This window comes from Microtus pennsylvanicus, chromosome 16 (assembly GCF_037038515.1).
Source record: "Microtus pennsylvanicus isolate mMicPen1 chromosome 16, mMicPen1.hap1, whole genome shotgun sequence".
NCBI lineage: Eukaryota > Metazoa > Chordata > Mammalia > Rodentia > Cricetidae > Microtus > Microtus pennsylvanicus.
In genome coordinates, this window is record NC_134594.1 from 5,187,925 (window position 1) to 5,206,407 (window position 18,483).

Genomic DNA, 18,483 nt, shown 5'->3' on the forward strand with positions numbered 1-18,483 from the left:
GCGGTCTCAGATTGGTTTGGGACACAAGGACTATGGGGAAGAATGGGAAGGGGAAGGAAAGAGAGGTGGGGAAGGAGTGAAGAAAAGGAGGGAGGGTGAGAGCCAGGAAGGAAGGGAAAGTGGAAGAGGCACGCAATGGGTCACTTTCTTCCTTTCACCTCTAATCCCTTCATTTTCACCTCATCCCACCTTCTTTCTAGGCTTTTCATTCCCTCTTTCCTCTCCAAACATCCTTCCTGCCACCGGAGCCTATTTCTCCCTCACACTCTCCCGCGCGTTAAGGGGACCTTCTCGGGGGTACCAAATCTCCGCGCGGTTACTACCCCAAGCCTAGCAACATGTGGAACGCGACGCCCAGCGAGGAGCCAGAGGCTAATGTCACTCTGGACCTGGACTGGGACGCTTCCCCAGGCAACGACTCGCTGACTGAGGAGCTACTGCCGCTGTTCCCCGCGCCGCTGCTGGCGGGCGTCACCGCTACCTGCGTGGCGCTCTTTGTGGTGGGCATCTCGGGCAACCTGCTCACCATGCTGGTGGTGTCCCGCTTCCGCGAGCTGCGCACCACCACCAACCTCTACCTGTCCAGCATGGCCTTCTCGGACCTGCTCATCTTCCTGTGCATGCCGCTGGACCTCTTCCGCCTCTGGCAGTACCGGCCTTGGAACTTTGGCGACCTGCTCTGCAAACTCTTCCAGTTCGTCAGCGAGAGCTGCACCTACGCCACGGTCCTCACCATCACCGCGCTGAGCGTCGAGCGCTACTTCGCCATCTGCTTCCCGCTGCGGGCCAAGGTGGTGGTCACCAAGGGCCGCGTGAAGCTGGTCATCCTTGTCATCTGGGCAGTGGCCTTCTGCAGCGCGGGGCCCATCTTCGTGCTGGTGGGCGTGGAGCATGAGAATGGGACCGATCCTCGGGACACCAACGAGTGCCGCGCCACCGAGTTCGCAGTGCGCTCTGGGCTGCTCACGGTCATGGTATGGGTGTCCAGTGTCTTCTTCTTCCTCCCGGTCTTCTGCCTCACCGTGCTCTACAGTCTCATTGGGAGGAAGCTGTGGCGGAGGCGCGGAGACGCGGCGGTGGGCGCTTCGCTCAGGGACCAGAACCACAAGCAGACAGTGAAGATGCTTGGTGAGTCTTGCGCCAGGCAGCTTTTCTTCCTCCCCTGCTTGCCTTTCTCAAGGGCCCCCAATTTTTTGTTTCTAGCCGTCTTTGTGTCCCCATGCCTCCGGAGTCTCTCTTTCTGCACACACCCCCCAGTTCTTGTTCTCCGTTACTGCTTTTCCCTTTCTTTCTCTGTCCCTTCCTGTATCTATCTTCTCTTCTCCACAACAAAGCTTTTTCATATTGGCAATTCCATAAAATGAATATCTCTCGGGAAACCTGCTTTAAGATGGAAATATCTCATCATGGTTTTTTTTGAGGTCCTTGAAGGAGAGGTTCAGCTTCCTGACTCCTATAGAATTTGTGGCCATCAAAGTAACATTACAAACAGAAAAGCATAGGATTGAGAAATTACTCCGTGGTAAATTTAACCAAAAAGTTGGATCACTCTGTTGAAGACTGTTTAATGAATGTATTTGGTTTGCTTTCAATATTGGTTTTTTTTCAGCCCTGTGTATCTTTTGCAGGTAATCACAGCTACACTATTTATTCAGCCCATATAAGGCTTTGTAAGGTGGAATGTGGGAATCTCCTGAGGCTATTTTCGTGATTATCTGTCTCCCCACTAGCACACACCATGGAAGGGTAGAGAAGCTATCTTGCCTGTGCTCAGGAACCTCTGGGGACAGGGTCACAGCTGGGTGCACTGACCATTCCTGCATAGAGTCCTCCTCCTTAGAGGCATGTGAAGTGCATGCACAGGGAAGCCATGAAGGCCGTGCTCATATCCCAGAGGAACAGCTGAGCTCCCTTTCTCTGTTGGCATTTTCTTAGCTTTTGCAGGATGGTTTCCTATTCACAACTTTATTACACTCAAATTCTGCATATCAAAATGTTAGAGAGTTCCCGGGGGATGTCCAAAGTTGTTTCCCAGACAAGGAGGGAGAGATTGTCAGTAAGCTCCCCCTCCCCGTGTCTTCCATGGGGCTGTCTCCCTTGTCCTCCATGGGACTGTCAGCTCTCCAGTTCTCTCACTGAAGAGAGGGACACAGTGCTGCTGTGACATGTCAACTCTTCTTACATGACTTAGTCCGAAGGAGGAATTGCTAATCCCCTCCAGTTTTGTAAGCTACAAATGTTGATGTTTCCCCATTGGCATCTCAATGCTGGTGTCCACTGTATTCTTCCCTTCATCCGAAGAGATTGTTAAGGCAGGATTGGAACCAGAACATTATTTTTCTCTCATTTATGAGTTTTAAAAACTCAAATTTTTAGATTTAGAATTCTTGAAGAAAGTATCTCTCGTATGTGCAATATGAAGCCTTGAATAGGTGGTAATTAATGTTTGCTGGCTTAATAACGCCTTATACTTTATTTATATCTATTGTAGATGACATAGAATGGTCTTTTCAGTTGTTATGAGTCTCTATTGTATATCCAGTCCCCTGTAAAACTTACTTGAAAAATCTGGGTACACTAGTCCATAAAACCTAACAAAACCCTGTCCTAAAATCAGAGAAAAGAAAGGGGAAGACAGGAAAAGAAAACGAAGGTGTTTCCCCCTTCCCTTCCCTAGATAATTTAAGTTAATGAGTCTATTTTATAGTCAAGGAACCTGCATGTGCCCAAGAGGGTGCTGGGGCTATTGCTTAGTGGGAGAGTGCTTACTCAGCATGCTTAGCCCCAGCATGGAGTGGGAGGAGTGCCCTGGGAATTCTGAACCACTGCTGTGGTGGAGTACAAATACCTGGCCTCATTTGTATTTGCGTTCTGTGTAACTCATATAAATGGAGGATAAGCATTAATCAATTGTTTAGTTCAGTCCTTATGGCGAGTCGAACACAAAGTCGAGCAGTTACCAAGTAGGAAGACTGGGAAGATTATTCAGCTGTTTGTCAGTGGGCCTGTCACTCGTGGAATAAAAAAAGCCAAGACTTAAAAAATGTACAGTGGTTTGTGACATGCCCCGCACTGATACAGCAGTGGTTTGTGACATGTCCCGCACTGATACAGTGGTTTGTGACGTGCCTCACACTGATACAGTGGTTTGTGACGTGCCTCACACTGATACAGTGGTTTGTGACGTGCCTCACACTGATACAGTGGTTTGTGACGTGCCTCACACTGACACAGTGGTTTGTGACGTGCCTCACACTGATACAGTGGTTTGTGACGTGCCTCACACTGATACAGTGGTTTGTGACGTGCCTCACACTGACACAGTGGTTTGTGACATGCCCCGCACTGATACAGTGGTTTGTGACGTGCCTCACACTGACACAGTGGTTTGTGACGTGCCTCACACTGATACAGTGGTTTGTGACGTGCCTCACACTGATACAGCAGTGGTTTGTGACATGTCCCGCACTGATACAGTGGTTTGTGACGTGCCTCACACTGACACAGTGGTTTGTGACGTGCCTCACACTGATACAGTGGTTTGTGACGTGCCTCACACTGATACAGTGGTTTGTGACGTGCCTCACACTGATACAGTGGTTTGTGACGTGCCTCACACTGATACAGTGGTTTGTGACGTGCCTCACACTGACACAGTGGTTTGTGACGTGCCTCACACTGATACAGTGGTTTGTGACGTGCCTCACACTGATACAGTGGTTTGTGACGTGCCTCACACTGACACAGTGGTTTGTGACATGCCCCGCACTGATACAGTGGTTTGTGACGTGCCTCACACTGACACAGTGGTTTGTGACGTGCCTCACACTGATACAGTGGTTTGTGACGTGCCTCACACTGATACAGCAGTGGTTTGTGACATGTCCCGCACTGATACAGTGGTTTGTGACGTGCCTCACACTGACACAGTGGTTTGTGACGTGCCTCACACTGATACAGTGGTTTGTGACGTGCCTCACACTGATACAGCAGTGGTTTGTGACATGTCCCGCACTGATACAGTGGTTTGTGACGTGCCTCACACTGACACAGTGGTTTGTGACGTGCCTCACACTGACACAGTGGTTTGTGACGTGCCTCACACTGACACAGTGGTTTGTGACGTGCCTCACACTGATACAGTGGTTTGTGACGTGCCTCACACTGATACAGCAGTGGTTTGTGACATGTCCCGCACTGACACAGTGGTTTGTGACGTGCCTCACACTGATACAGTGGTTTGTGACGTGCCTCACACTGATACAGTGGTTTGTGACGTGCCTCACACTGATACAGTGGTTTGTGACGTGCCTCACACTGATACAGTGGTTTGTGACGTGCCTCACACTGATACAGTGGTTTGTGACGTGCCTCACACTGACACAGTGGTTTGTGACGTGCCTCACACTGATACAGTGGTTTGTGACGTGCCTCACACTGATACAGTGGTTTGTGACGTGCCTCACACTGACACAGTGGTTTGTGACACGCCCCGCCCTGACAGCTTCTCTTGCTCTGTTCCTCCAGCTGCAGTGGTGTTCGCTTTCATCCTCTGCTGGCTGCCCTTCCACGTGGGAAGATACCTGTTTTCCAAGTCCTTCGAGCCCGGCTCTCTGGAGATCGCGCAGATCAGCCAGTACTGCAACCTCGTGTCCTTTGTGCTCTTCTACCTCAGCGCTGCCATCAACCCCATTCTGTACAACATCATGTCCAAGAAGTACAGGGTGGCGGTGTTCAAACTTCTGGGGTTCGAATCCTTCTCCCAGAGAAAGCTCTCCACTCTGAAGGATGAAAGCTCTCGGGCCTGGACCAAGTCAAGCATCAACACCTGACAGCACAGGGCAGCGCCCAGTCATCTCTCACTGCTCCACACCACAAGCCATAGCCGAGCAGAACTTGGGAGGAAGCAGAAAGGCAGGTTAGGATTGGAGACAACTGGGGGCGGGGAGTACAGCCGGATGGGGGGGGAGGGGTCTGTGCGGTTTGATGGGACTGTGCACACATCAGAGTGTTCTTGCGCCATCCCCGCATGTCCCCTGGTTTTGCATTCGGAGCTACTGACAGCTTTGCCACTCGGAGGAAGGAGGAGACAGAGGCTGAGCATCCTTCTTGATGGGCAAACACTAAACTCCATTTGCTTTTCTCATCATAATAAAAATGAAATAACAACACGAATAACTTAAGACACGACTTCTCAAAGCTAGCAATCTCCACAAAGCTCCACAACATTCATGCAAACGCACCGTGACGTAGAGCACATATGTAATCAATGTGAAATGACTGAGAAGTCCCCATTCCTCCCCCCACAGTAATCCTGAAACCTAGCATGTTCCTTACACAGGCAGTGATATTAGTTTCCTTAGTCATATTTGACACATTTAACTTGATCGTGGAAAAATAGATTCAACAGCTTCAATTTCACGAGTACACAAAAACTTAAGTAACATAGTTTATCATTTTTTTAAAATTCAAAGTTACCTAAAATAAGCGATTCAGTTCTTCTAAGTGGTAGCAGGTACATTTCAAGTGTTCAACAGACAAATGCCATTGGTGGTTATCGTAGCAAGCAGACAATCCAGAGTGCATGAGAAATAATTATTAATCTCACATATAATGTTTAAAAATAAGCACCTGTTCCTTCCAAATGATTTTTAGTAGTATAATAGTATTGCAGGGTTTTAGAGCAACAGACGCCAAGGTCACACCTAATGCTCCATCTTCGTGGTGGAAGAGAGCAAACTGCATCTGAAAAGAACCCAGTTTAGTTGCATGCACCAATTCAGGCAGTGAAACATTGTAAAAGACACAGACTGCCTTCACTGACAACGTATTAGCTAATCACGAGCCTTTCATTCGTGGATAGGTAGTTATTATTTATTCTGGCCAGCCCATAGCAACCTAAAGAATATCAGAAAGTTACAAATCGCAAAGTCAGACTCATGCTTTCCCCAACATTTATGCCTTATGTTATCCAAAACTTTAAAAGTTTTAATAATTTATCTCTACTTGTCCCTGCCATGTGACTAGCAAGCTAGACTTGCTGTTCACACCTCATTGCTGAGTGATAGGCACAGCCAATGGGTTTCTGCTCTCATAGTCTCTTAGTCATAATTATGAGTGAGAAAACCTTTCAATAAATATCCTGCATTCGAGCTATGAAGATCAAATTTTCATTTGTAAAGGCACTACTTTCTATATGTTCAACTGCATGATCTAATCTATCTTTCCAAAACGATTGTTTCTGTTCTTCTGTGTACTGCTGTCAAGTAAGCAGCTCCTGCAGAAAGGACTGGTTAAACTATTTAAGGGAATATTACGCTGAAGTAGCAGATTCCCTACTTGCTTTGGAAACATCGAAAAACAAGAATAATGAGAATTACCTTTAAAGAAATATTTCTGGAACCCATGTGGACATGAACTCACCACCCAATGTTCAGTTAATTCCCGGAGTGTGTCAGCAAAGTACGCTGATGTGTTCAGTCCCACGAGGGGTCAGTAGCGCGTTCAGCACGTCCATCTCCTCAAGAGTGCTCAGAAATTAAAAAAAGGAAGTGCAGCTTCCTGATAAGTTTTGTCTGTAAATACAGCACACTTGAGAGGAAACAAGTTTTCAAAACAATGTTTATCACTGTTTTAGAGGGAAACAAGCCTAACTTCTGATTGGGTGCTGAATTTCTGCAGTGGTCCCATCTCTGTGGTCCATGCGACCAGTCCTGAACTCGCATCTGGAGAATGGTCTGCAGAGTAAGGGCTGCTGAGTTTCCCAGTGGCTGTCCTGGGAAGTGGAAGGCTGTGTTTAGAGAAAGGACTCTTTAACTTGTCCTCTCCAACCGTTCCTCCTTTATTACTTGCAAGTTCTTTATGTTATTGCATTCCGTGTATCGTTTAAGACTCGGCTAAAGAAAATTACCCTGAAGGAAACTGTGTGGGAAAGCCTACCATTCCTCAACATTTGGTATGTGCCTGCTACGTTCTGAGCTCTGAGAAATTGATTAACAAGCCAAAGATTTTTTTCTTCTTAGTGATCTCACAGTCATCTGCATGTTGTGTTGCTGTGGGTAGTGGGTAAAAATATTTGAATTATGAAGCGGATCTCTCTAGTATGCCAATATCAAATGTCCCCACCACAGGACTGCAATGGGCTATTCATCCCACTTGGGAGTTGTATTCTTGACTCCAAATATGAATGGGCTGCCACTACAATATTTGTAGACAGAGCTAACATGTTTGTTAGTGGGAATCACATTGAGGGCATTCAAAAAAAGAAGCCAATTTCTCCCTATAGTCCCTGTTTCCGTTGCCTCTATTGTTGTCAGCAGTCAGGGTCCCGTCAAAGTTTATGCACTGACAAAGTCAAGGTCATCATCTTCCGTAGAGGAAGACACTGTTATATGAAGAGGAGCTTTTTAAATAATCATTTATGCCTTTTAATTATTTTAAATCGGAAAATCTAGCTGGGTGTGATGACGCATACTTGTTAAAGTTGAGGCAGGAGGATTACCATTACCAAGGACTGCCTGAGTTTTCTAGTGAGTTCCATCCCAGCCTGGGATGCAGAGTGAAACTCCATTTCAACAAACAAATAAACATGTTAAAATCTGTGACGAGGAAATTTAGAAACACCCTAGCACCCCTCTACCTAGGACAACCATTTGCAGTGACCTGGCTGCAGACAAGGCTGAGGTGAGATCAGACTCAAGTCTAGTTTTGTTTTCAATGCAGCTAGTTTTCTTTTAACTACCCAAGATAGTTATAATTTTGGGTTAAGCATGAACAGTTTAGCTCATTTTTTGTCTTTTTCATTTATCCTTATACTTGAATTTAATATTATTTAAAAAAAAACTGAGATTTTGTGCAAGACTGGTGCCTACACTCTTCCGTCTTTTAAAGAACAGTGTGTACCTCTTTAAAATATTGCAGAATATTTACATATACGAAGTGTTCTTGATGTGTAAGCTAATAGAGTCATTCTGTTTTCAGAAACACTGTGTCTAGTGTAAATAACAGTGTTCGGAGAAAGAGGTGATGTCCTTGAAGACACTGTGCTAGCTGTGGGTGGCCTGTGCCTTCTTGGGGACATAAACTGTAACAGTAGCCAGATAGTACAGCAGTGAGCTGCCCAGAGGACCTGTGACAAACAGAGCTCAGAGAATGGGATCTCATTCTTATTTATTGGTCCATTTTTAGCAGAAAACAAATTACTATTCAAAACCAACAGAGAGCTACATAGTCTGGTGGTGGACACAGACTCCCTACATGAAGCTCAGCCACTGACCAATTCGGGTTCCTCAGATCCGGTCAGCCAGCTCTTTGCAATAATACAAATGTGGAGTCGTTGAGGAGGAAGGTTCTAGTGGGGCTCATCTTTGTGGTTTTCTTTCTGAACGCCAACCTCTTTGGGATGCTGGAGGCAGGTGATTACGCCAACAACATCGCTGTCTTGTTTTCTAAATGCTGCGTGTTGATGCCCCTGCAGTTGGTAGCCTGGCATTGCCATGACTACTTCTTGCCTTTACTGTACAGACCTTTTCTCAAAGGATTGCCTGCTACTCTCAAAACTGGCAAAAAAAGAAGAGACAAACCCTCTACTTTCAGAAAACGTTCCTCATGAAGATGGCCAGAAAGTTCTGTCAAAATATTCACAGATGTCCTTTTTAGTCCCCCCTCCTCACCCAGAACAGAGAGCCCAGGGGGAAACAGCTTGAAAATATGTCCATGGTCTTAACAATTCAAACCCAAATCACATATGCAGCTCAATTCACAAAACTATTTATATTCTTCACATTTCATGTTGTGGATTTAATGTACAAGAGAACATTCGTTCATGTGACTATCGTTAAACACTGTAGTAGCATCACTAAAATACGGAGTCCTGAGCACTTCTGCAGCTGGTCCACGTATGTCACCATAGTGTGTTAGAATGTCACTGGGGGTATTTTGGCTTCTTTCTTCGAAGGATTTGTACATGTTAACTAAGACTTTGCTGTAGCTCTCATATACCTGTCTCACAGAATATGCATTCCCTTTTCTTGGGTGTAATAACCGTCAATTGCTTAATAAATATCTTTTTAAAGCGCGTAGTATTTTGTTAACAGTTATGAGTCCGTGGGTTACTCTCCTGCTCTCTGGTCCTGCTTTAGTTCTGCTTGGGCCTTTACATTCCTACGTCGACAACTTTAAGGAACTGTCTGCTGTACTGAGCCATTTCTCCCAGGCTTTCGGTGTTTGATAAGAAGTCTTGGCCCCGATTTGTGTAAATATTCCGAGGAGCACAGGACCTTGTGAAGGACTGTGATTCTGCCTGTCCCCCAAAGCCATGTGCCCTGCTCAGTGCTGACCTGTGAGCACTTCCGGGCAGGGACAAAGCCCCTTTCACTCAGCAGCTACTCACTTACATTGGTCATATGGGAATTCAAAGGCTGAATACGCACCAGCCACGCACTGGATTCCAGACAGAGCTAAAATTATCCCTAATTAACATCGCCCACTTTCATTTGCTAATTAAAAGGTGTTGGAGTAGTCTACTACCCCGGTGTGACCATCCTTAGTTTCGGTCTTTCTCCAGAGCATTCTCAGGGTGGTCTGCCAGTATCAAGCACCCAAACACCCCTCATTTGCCGAATCATAGCTCATGGCTTCATAGCTAGTTTCCTTCAAGGAATCATAATAAGCATCACAAATCAGTACACAACTCCAAGAACAGCTCGAGAGTCTGTGCAACAAGCTTCCAAATTGTGCATATCTCCCGATGACCATTTCTCATCAACACACGATTGTGGAGAAACACAGAGGTTAATCTACGGAGGAAGCAAACAGTGGTGACTGCATCTGAGTAGCTGGAAAGCCAATCTGGGTGCCAGCCGGAATCCACAGTTTAGAACAATGATGAAGGTCACCATTTATGACACACCATGCTAAAGGCCTGCAATTAATTTTCTTACAATTTCTCCAACATACCCAGGAAGAAATTCTTCTCTTATCCCTTCCAGAAGAAGAAGGAGGGACAGGCGAGGGGGGGGGGAGGGAGAAGGGAGGAGGGGAAGGAGAGATGAAGGGAGAAGAGAAGGGAGAGAGAAGGCTGAGGTTGAGATTAGAACAGGGGGACTGCAGACCCTGAGACAGAGAAGTTTCAGCGCTGCCACGAATAGCAGTGTATCAGATCTGCACTTTGACCACAGATTGGTAAGGCTTGAGACCCCCCATTCCCCCATATCATTTTATTTACGCCAATAAATAAATTGAGTGGGTATATGCACTCAAGTGCAGGTTGCCATGGAGGCCAGAAGCAGGTGTCAGATCCCCTAGAGCTGGACCTGCAGGTGCTTGTGTGCTATCTCTGCACGCTGGGAATGAACTTACATCCTCTGAAAAAGCGACAAGCAATCGTAACGGCTGAGACATCTATCTCGCCAGCACATCATGTCTCTAGGTTAGAGTATCTCATAGACATGAAATCAAACAAAAACGATACTGTAAAATAGTTTTCACAACACGGTTAAACATACTGTCTCATCTTAAAGAAAAAAGGTTTGAACAGTAAAAGGACCAGAAAAATATGAGATTTGGTGGAAAAATTTCTTCTGTTTTCTCATGGTTCCCAAAATTGTTTCTTTGTTTTTCCCCCCGTCATAAATTCAGGGTCTTTAAAATTAAATTTGGGAGGCTAGGTGTACTGGCTAGCTTTTATATCAACTTTACGTAAGCTACAGTCATCTGAGAAAAAGGAATCTTAATTGAGGAAAATGTCTCCAGAAGATTGGCCTGCAGGCAAGTTTGTAGAGTATTTTCTTGTTTGATAATTACTGAGGGAGGGCCTAGATCATTATGGGCTGTGCCACCTCTGAGCCGATGGTGGTCCTGGGGTCTATGAGAAAGCAGGCTGAACAAGTCAGTAAGTGGCATATCTCCATGGCCTCTGTATCACCGCCTGCTTCCAGGTTCCTGCCTCGAGTTCCTGCCCTGACATCTGTGGATGCTGGACTGTGATGTGGAAGTGTAAGAAAAATGAACCTGTGTGCTGACTAGTTTTATGTCAACTTGACACAATCTAGAACCATCAGAGAGGAAGGAGCTTCAACTCCATAGATCTAGTTATAGGCAAACCTGTAGGGTATTTTATTAATTAGTGATTGATGGGAGAGAACCTAACCCACTGTGGATGATACCCCTCTGGGCTGGTGGTCTGAGATTCTGTGAGAAAGCAGTCTGGAAAACCAGAAGACAGACCTCCTCCAAGGTCTCTGCATCAGTTCCTACCTCCAGGTTCTTACCCTGTTTGAGTTCCTGTCCTGACTTCTCAATGATAAACAGTGATATGGAAACATAAGCCAAAAAGGCTCTTTCCTCCCCAAGTTTCTTTGGTCATGGTGTTTCATCATAGCAATAGAAAACCCTAACTAACACAATAAGGGAATGATTCAGTGGCTGAGATGCTTGCTGTGAAGGCAAGAAGACATAAGTTCAAGTCCCCAGGACCCACTTAAAAGTCATCCATGGACACATGCATGCAGAACAAAAAGTTGGGGGCAAAGACAAGCAGATCCTAGGAGCTTGCTCGTCAACTAGCCTAGACCAAAACAGCAAACTTCATAAACTCCATCATCAGTGGGAGACCCTATCTCAAAAACAACTCAAGTCTCTCTCTCTCTCTCTCTCTCTCTCTCTCTCTCTCTCTCTCTCTCTCTCTCTCTCTCTCTCACACACACACACACACACACACACACATACACATTGTACAGCTCCATCAAGCTCCTTAACCTTCTGCTACTCACAGAAGCAGTAGCCACCTACCAGGGACTCATTCCATGCTCACAGTTACTATTTTGTCACTTAGCAAAAGACAAGGTAGTCCCATTTGAGACCTATCCCTGCCCACACTCTGGTATCTACAGGATTTCACTTGCCATCTGGCTTTTCCACTGACCCCAGCCAGGCAGAGGCTTCCCGGTCACTTTACTGATGGTTGTGGAACTCGCGAGAGGTGAGTGAAAGCAGCTGCAGCTCAGCCAGGCTCGGTAATCTCTGCCTTGAGATACTGTCCACGTACTGGCAAGCTGGCCAAAATTCAGCAGATAGAGAAGGTGGAGACAGAGGGCTCCCTGGGCTCCCTGACTAGCCAGTCTAGATGAATCAGCAGGCTCCAGGCCAATGAGGGACCATCTATCAAAAAGCAAGGTGCATGACACCTGAAGAATGATACCTGGGACTGACCTCGGGCCTACACACACACACACACACAGAGAGACAGACAGACAGAGACAGAGAGAGATGACAGAGAGAGACCGTGGTACATATGTACTTGTGTACAGACATACCGTGCAGAAACCCATTGCATCCTCTCCCAGCAGACACAATTTCCTTTATTTCTGGATGAAAATGTAATTTTAGGCTCAGGAGGATGAGGAAGGCTATGGAACCTAGTGAGCATCCCTGGCAGCGTATCTCTGTGCGCATCCCCTTCCTCACTATCCAGGCCTGATCAGTGCTTTAGAACCTGCCCTCAACAGCTTCTTCCACTTGGAGTCTGAACTCCAGAAAGAAGGCTCATGTGGTAAGCATTGACTCTGAAGCCAACAGTTGATGCTATGTGCACCTTCACTACTGACACAGACACTAGTCTCAGACACTAGACAATGATTTAACACCAGACTCTCCACACCGCAGATTACTTGAGCGCACGGTAGGAACAAAGTGCCTTCTTTTGGTCATTGTTGACAGAGTCAAGTATCGTAATCCAAATCTAGTCACACCCTTGCTGTCTCTGCTACCACAAAGGTTACCACATTAGGTAACCACATTAGGTTGTCTCCAATACACTGTTTCCAGCGTTCTGCTTTGTTTCCAGACAGTCTCACTATGTGACCCACATTGACGTCAAACTCAGCCCCCTGATTTCCAGGACTACAGGAGTACACCAGCGTACTGAGTCAGTTTGAAATTTTGATCTTCTTTCTTGAAGATCGAAACTCTAAGTCATGTGTGACGAAGCCTGAACGCAGAATTCTCCCAAGGTTTTTGGACCTTCTTCATCCCAATGTTGAGAGTAACTTCACCTCCATCTGTCAGAAAACTATTCACTGGCTGTCTTTGTGAACTCTTTCCAAAGATTTCAGCATAGTTATGAGAAAACATAATTTTGTGTTGCAATTACATTCAATTCAGGGACATTTTAAGTAAGTAGTTACAATAAAGAGTATAGTTTGGCTAACACAGATCGGTGGAGCAGAAGTGTTTGGACATGTAACAGTGTGGACTTGTGTGACACATGGCATAGTTTGGCCTGAACATCTGTCACAGTCCCTGGGATGCTGAACAGAAAGTGTTGAACCCAAGTCATCTGCTTCAGAGAACTTCTCACCCCTATGCATGAGCACTTAGACCAGAGAATTGTTGATCTCTTGAAAGGGAATAAATTCAAATCCATAACCAACTATTATATATTTTATAAAGGCTTGAAGGGAGGAGTGTGAAGCTTCCCAATACAGAGATGGTGTTTGCAAGAAGAGAGAAATGCTGTTTAGGCCGATCTGGTTATTACATGTTGTATACACGCATCTGAAGATCATGCTGCACCCGATCAATATGTACAATTCTTGCATGCCAACCAAAAATAGCAACAGGTAACATTGTCAAAAAGAATAAACCTGGCACTGGAAACATAGCTCAGTCGGTAGATTGTTTGTCTAGCTGGAAAAACACTCTGGATTTGGTGCCCGGTGCTGCACACAGCGGCCTTGGTGCTGCTCACCTGTGATCCCAGCACTGGGGTGGCAGAGGCCGGAGGAACAGAAGTTCAAGGTCATTTCTGGATACACAGTAGGTTTGAGGCCAGCTTGAATTTCATGAGAACATATCTTTTAAAAACGAAAACAAAGAAAGAAAATAAAAAAATATATAAGTGTTAGAGACTGCCTGGGTTCACCAGAAGCCTTGGCAGCTTCATAAATGGGTTAGTTCCTGTGAGCTGGCTCTTGGACACGCTAAGCTGAGACAGTTTCTAACAGGTTGACACTGAATCCACTCCACATGTGGCAGGGCACCCCTGTTGTCCAGGCACCTCATCCAGTTTGCATTGGGCTTGAACCTTCTCGATTTTCCAGGACAGATCATCAATTAGAAGTAAGCTGGGGTGAGGCCTTTATGTCATCACTGGGTTGCTTCCGGCTTCAGCTACGTCTGTTACAGAGCCCCAGACCTTAGCACCACTGACTCCATGATGGAAGTGCCATTCAGGCTGTAAAACTCAGCACACAGACAGCACCACCTGCCAAAACTAAAACAAAGGCCCAATCCATCAAAACCCATAGTTCTAGGAACGCCTCAAAATGTGCTAACCTTACTTCTTAGCTTCTGTAGTTCCAATTCCGGCTAACTATTCTTGTTAACCGAAGTGTATCAACCCAGAACATGGATTTCGTGCTTAAAAGCTCATCCTGAGAAAGGCTCAGTGCTCTACTGGATCCCAAGCACCCGGTGTAGCTGCTGGCTTGCTAATGAAGGCTGACTGTTGACTTCACCTGTGTCTGAGCAGCCTTCTCTGGTGAATACCCTGCAGCACATCGAGTCACATGACGGGCTCGTGCTCAGGTTCGCTCGTGCTCAGGGAACAGAGCTCTCTCTTCAACCCGCCAGCTGAACTCTTCTCTCTCTGTCTCAGGAAAATTAAGTCTTCTTCTAGAAAGACAGGGGAGGCGCTTACAATTGACTCTGACACACTGGCCGGGCCCTGCTCAATTCATCTCGAGGTGGGGCAGGTGCTTATTGCCCTCTTTGCCTGTGTGGCCATTGTCATTGCTCCCTTTAAGACAGGATGATGTCACCAGGCTGGCAGACATCAGGGTCAATGGGAAATGAAAATTATAGCTTGGATATCTATGGAGTAATGGCAGGCAATAGAAGTTGGACAGCCTTCCTCGGGAGGAAAATGTTACAATGGCAACAGGCTTTTAATTTTTCTGATAAATCTAATCATCTCTCTTTTTTTTTTTTCTGAGACAGAGCTTCTCTGTATAACAGTTCCTGCTGTCCTAGAACTCACTCTGTAGACCAGGCTGGCCTCAGACTCACAGAAATCCACCTGCCTCTGCCTCTGCCTCTGCCTCCAGAGGGATGGTATTAAAGGTGTACACCACACCCGGCTCTAATCATTTTAATAATCCTTTTAAGAAAGCTACACGTTGAGTTGGCCCTTTACCATGGAGGGAGTTTTCAATCCGGTATGCCATATGTGGTTTTTTCACTTAAGTAAGCGATTGTCCTTTCAAACTAATTTTACTGGTTTGGGGTATCCACACCTATACAAAGAGTCCATGGGGCTGCTACTGTGCTGGCCCCATTGCTAGAAGCAGTTCTTGGACACAGTTGATTGGGGCCAATCAGGGTTCCCTGCCCTGTGGGAAGTCCAAGGACCTCCCACCTCCTTCCAGGTCTAGTAAGGTGAGCATCCAAACTGCCTAGGCTCCCACAAAGCCAGTACGTGCAGTAGGATCAAAAACCCATTGCCTGAAGAGCAATCATGGTTTCCTGCTCTTCGGGCTGACGAGGGAGGGGGACTTGATTGGGGGAGAGGGAGGGAAATTGGAGGCAATGGCGGGGAGGAGGCGGAAATCTTTAATAAATAAATTAATAATAATAAAAAAACTATTGCCATTGTTCTTGAGTTCTCAGTAGTCCTCATTGTCTGCTATGTTCAGCGAGTCCGGTTTTATCCCAGGCTTTTTTAGACCCAGGCCAGCTGGCCTTGGTGAGTTCCCGATAGAACATCCCCATTGTCTCAGTGTGTGGGTGCACCCCTCGACCTGAGTTCCTTGCTCGTGCTCTCTCTCCATCTGCTCCTGATTTGGACCTTGAGATTTCTGTCCGGTGCTCCAATGTGGGTCTCTGTCTCTGCCTCCTTTCATCGCCTGATGAAGGTTAATATTCAGGAGGATGCCTATATGTTTTTCTTTGGGTTCTCCTTATTTAGCTTCTCTAGGATCACGAATTATAGGCTCAATGTCCTTTATTTATGGCTAGAAACCAAATATGAGTGAGTACATCCCATGTTCCTCTTTTTGGGTCTGGCTTACCTCACTCAGGATAGTGTTTTCTATTTCCATCCATTTGCATGCAAAATTCAAGAAGTCATTGTTTTTTACTGCTGAGTAGTACTCTAATATGTATATATTCCACACTTTCTTTATCCATTCTTCCATTGAAGGGCATCTCGGTTGTTTCCAGGTTGGCAGTTGCTATCTTATGGCCACATCATAGTGTTTCCCAAGGAGGTGCTGCCTTCTCCTTCGGACTTGTGTGATTACCCCCTCTCTTCTGGCATTTTATATTGCCCCTTTTCTCATGGGATCAACCATCAGTGTTTAAGCCTACTTCACACCATAAGAAATCTTTTTATAGCCCTGCTGTGGACAGAGTTGTGACCGGGACACCCCACCCGTGTTATGTATGAAGTTCTAACCTCCAATGTCATTTAGAAACGTGAGTCTGAGAGGGTGATTAAGCTTAGATGAGGTCATGAGGATGGGGCTCACATGGTAGGATTGTGCCATTGATAAGAAAAGGAAGACAGGACAGGCAAGATGACTTAGTGGATAAAGGCACTGCTGCTAAGCCTAACAGCTTGTGTTAGATCCCTGGGACCCACATGGTGGTAGAAAACTGGCCCCCGTAAGCTGTCCTCTGACTGCGAGGTCACGTGTGTACATATGTGCAAACAGACACACACAAAATCATGGAATTCAGCACTGCCCCCTCAAAAAATGAAAAGACCAGAGCCTCCCTTCCAAGCTGAGGGGACACAATAAGCAAGGGATCATCTACAACCTAGGAAAGAAACTCTTCTGGTGGCCAGTCACACTGGCATTGTAGTATAGACCATATGGCCTCAAGAGCGAGACCCATATTCCTGCGGTTTGATCCAGACAGCCTTGTTATTTAGTACCATAAGCACAGCTTGCCAGTATTACCCACAAATCCCTCTGACTTCTGCCCTAGTTCTTGTTATCCTTTATAAACAAGCCAGTTGAGATATGCAGTCTCCTCTTTCACTTTACACACATATGATTCCCCCAATTTTATTCAGTCCTAAAGAAGAAAATGTAACTCATCCCAGCCATCACAGTGCTGTGACTGACGTTAGTATCCGAGACCACCTGGCCCTGCCCCTTGGGTACCTGGCAGAATGTGTCACCCCTGGGCACATGGCAGGCAGTGCCCTGGCCTCTGTGTAGTCTCTGTGCATGTGTGCTGTGCCCCATCCGTTTAAAAGGCAGAACTCTGTCTACTCCTTCCTCTCCTCTCTCCACTCATCTCTCTCTGATTTCCTGCCTTTCTTTGCCTCTCTCTCTCCCCCTCTCTGTCCGTCTCTCTCTTTTCCCCTCTCTGTCTGTCTGTCTCTCTCCTCTCTCTCTCTTTTCCCAGGGGGCCACTCTGCACTCCCTTTCTCTCTCCCCACACCTTTCCCTTCCCCCAGTAGAACTCCAAGTAAATGCGGTCTGTGTGGCATCTCCTTCACTGACCCACCTGCCAAGGTCCATCTCGTGTCTTATCATAACAGATGCGGTCTGTCCAATGAGGAAAACTAAGGTTACACAAATAATTGCTCAATAGTTATTAATTATAATGGAATTGTGTGCCATAATAGAGATATATTGAGAAACTCTTACATCTACGCAGCGTGCTGGCTACTTTTATATCAACTTGATACAAGGTAGAGTCATCAGAGAGGAGGGAGCCTCAGTTAAAAAAAAAATGACTCCATAAGATCAGGCTGTAGGCGAGCCTGGAGGCATTTTCTTAATTAGTAATTGATGGGGGAGGGCCCAGCCCATTGTGAGTAGTGTCATCCCTGGGCTGGTGGTCCTGGGTTCTATATGAAGGCAGGTTGAGCAAGCCATGAGGAGCAAGCCAGGAAGCAGCACTCCTCCATGGCCTCTGCATCAGCTCCTGCCTCCAGGTTCCTGCCCTGCTTGAGTTCCTGTCCTGATTTGCCTCAGTAATGGAGTAAGATGTGGAAATGTAAGCCAAATAAACCCTTTCCTTCCAAGGCTTTTGGTCATGGCGTTTCATCACAGCAATAGTAAGCTACCTTACAACACAGCTTATAGCACAGGACAGAGCAGGGGTCTTTGAGCGGTGACACTCCACCACGGTGTGAAGAATGAGTGACCACCGAGAGAGAGGGAAGCACTTCCAGAGCAGACCTACAGCGTGAAAGGCGTGAGTTGGAATGGACCATACTTCTGAGTTGTTGAGATGTCTCAGAAGGCTGGAGCAAGGTGGGAGTGGCCCAGTGTGGACACTGCCCCAGGAGTGGGCAGAGCCCAAAAGATATTGCTATGACTTTGGTCATTATCTCTCTTTTATTTATTTATTTTTTCCTTTTGAGACTGGATATCACTATGTAGTCCTTGCAGGACTGAAATTCACTATTTAGACCAGAATGACTTCAAACTTACAGACACGTCCCCTTTCCTCTGCCTCCCATTT

At 46.2% G+C, this 18,483-nt stretch overlaps 1 protein-coding gene across 1 annotated transcript; it reads left to right on the forward strand.

Moving 5' to 3' along the window:
* The first annotated feature begins 200 nt into the window (after positions 1 to 200).
* Positions 201 to 9,079, forward strand: Ghsr (growth hormone secretagogue receptor). Its single transcript, XM_075950699.1, has 2 exons — positions 201 to 1,128; positions 4,528 to 9,079. The coding sequence occupies exons 1-2, from the start codon at positions 339 to 341 to the stop codon at positions 4,830 to 4,832; spliced, it is 1,095 nt and encodes a 364-aa protein (XP_075806814.1). The 5' UTR covers positions 201 to 338; the 3' UTR covers positions 4,833 to 9,079.
* The last annotated feature ends 9,404 nt before the right edge of the window (positions 9,080 to 18,483 follow it).

What these genes read in the sequence shown, in the direction of transcription:
- Ghsr (XM_075950699.1), top strand. Translation starts at nt 339, where the DNA reads ATGTGGAACGCGACGCCCAGCGAGGAGCCAGAGGCTAATGTCACTCTG. An exon ending in GCAGACAGTGAAGATGCTTG is followed by an intron (nt 1,129 to 4,527) that starts GTGAGTCTTGCG and finishes CTGTTCCTCCAG; the next exon opens with CTGCAGTGGTGTTCGCTTTC.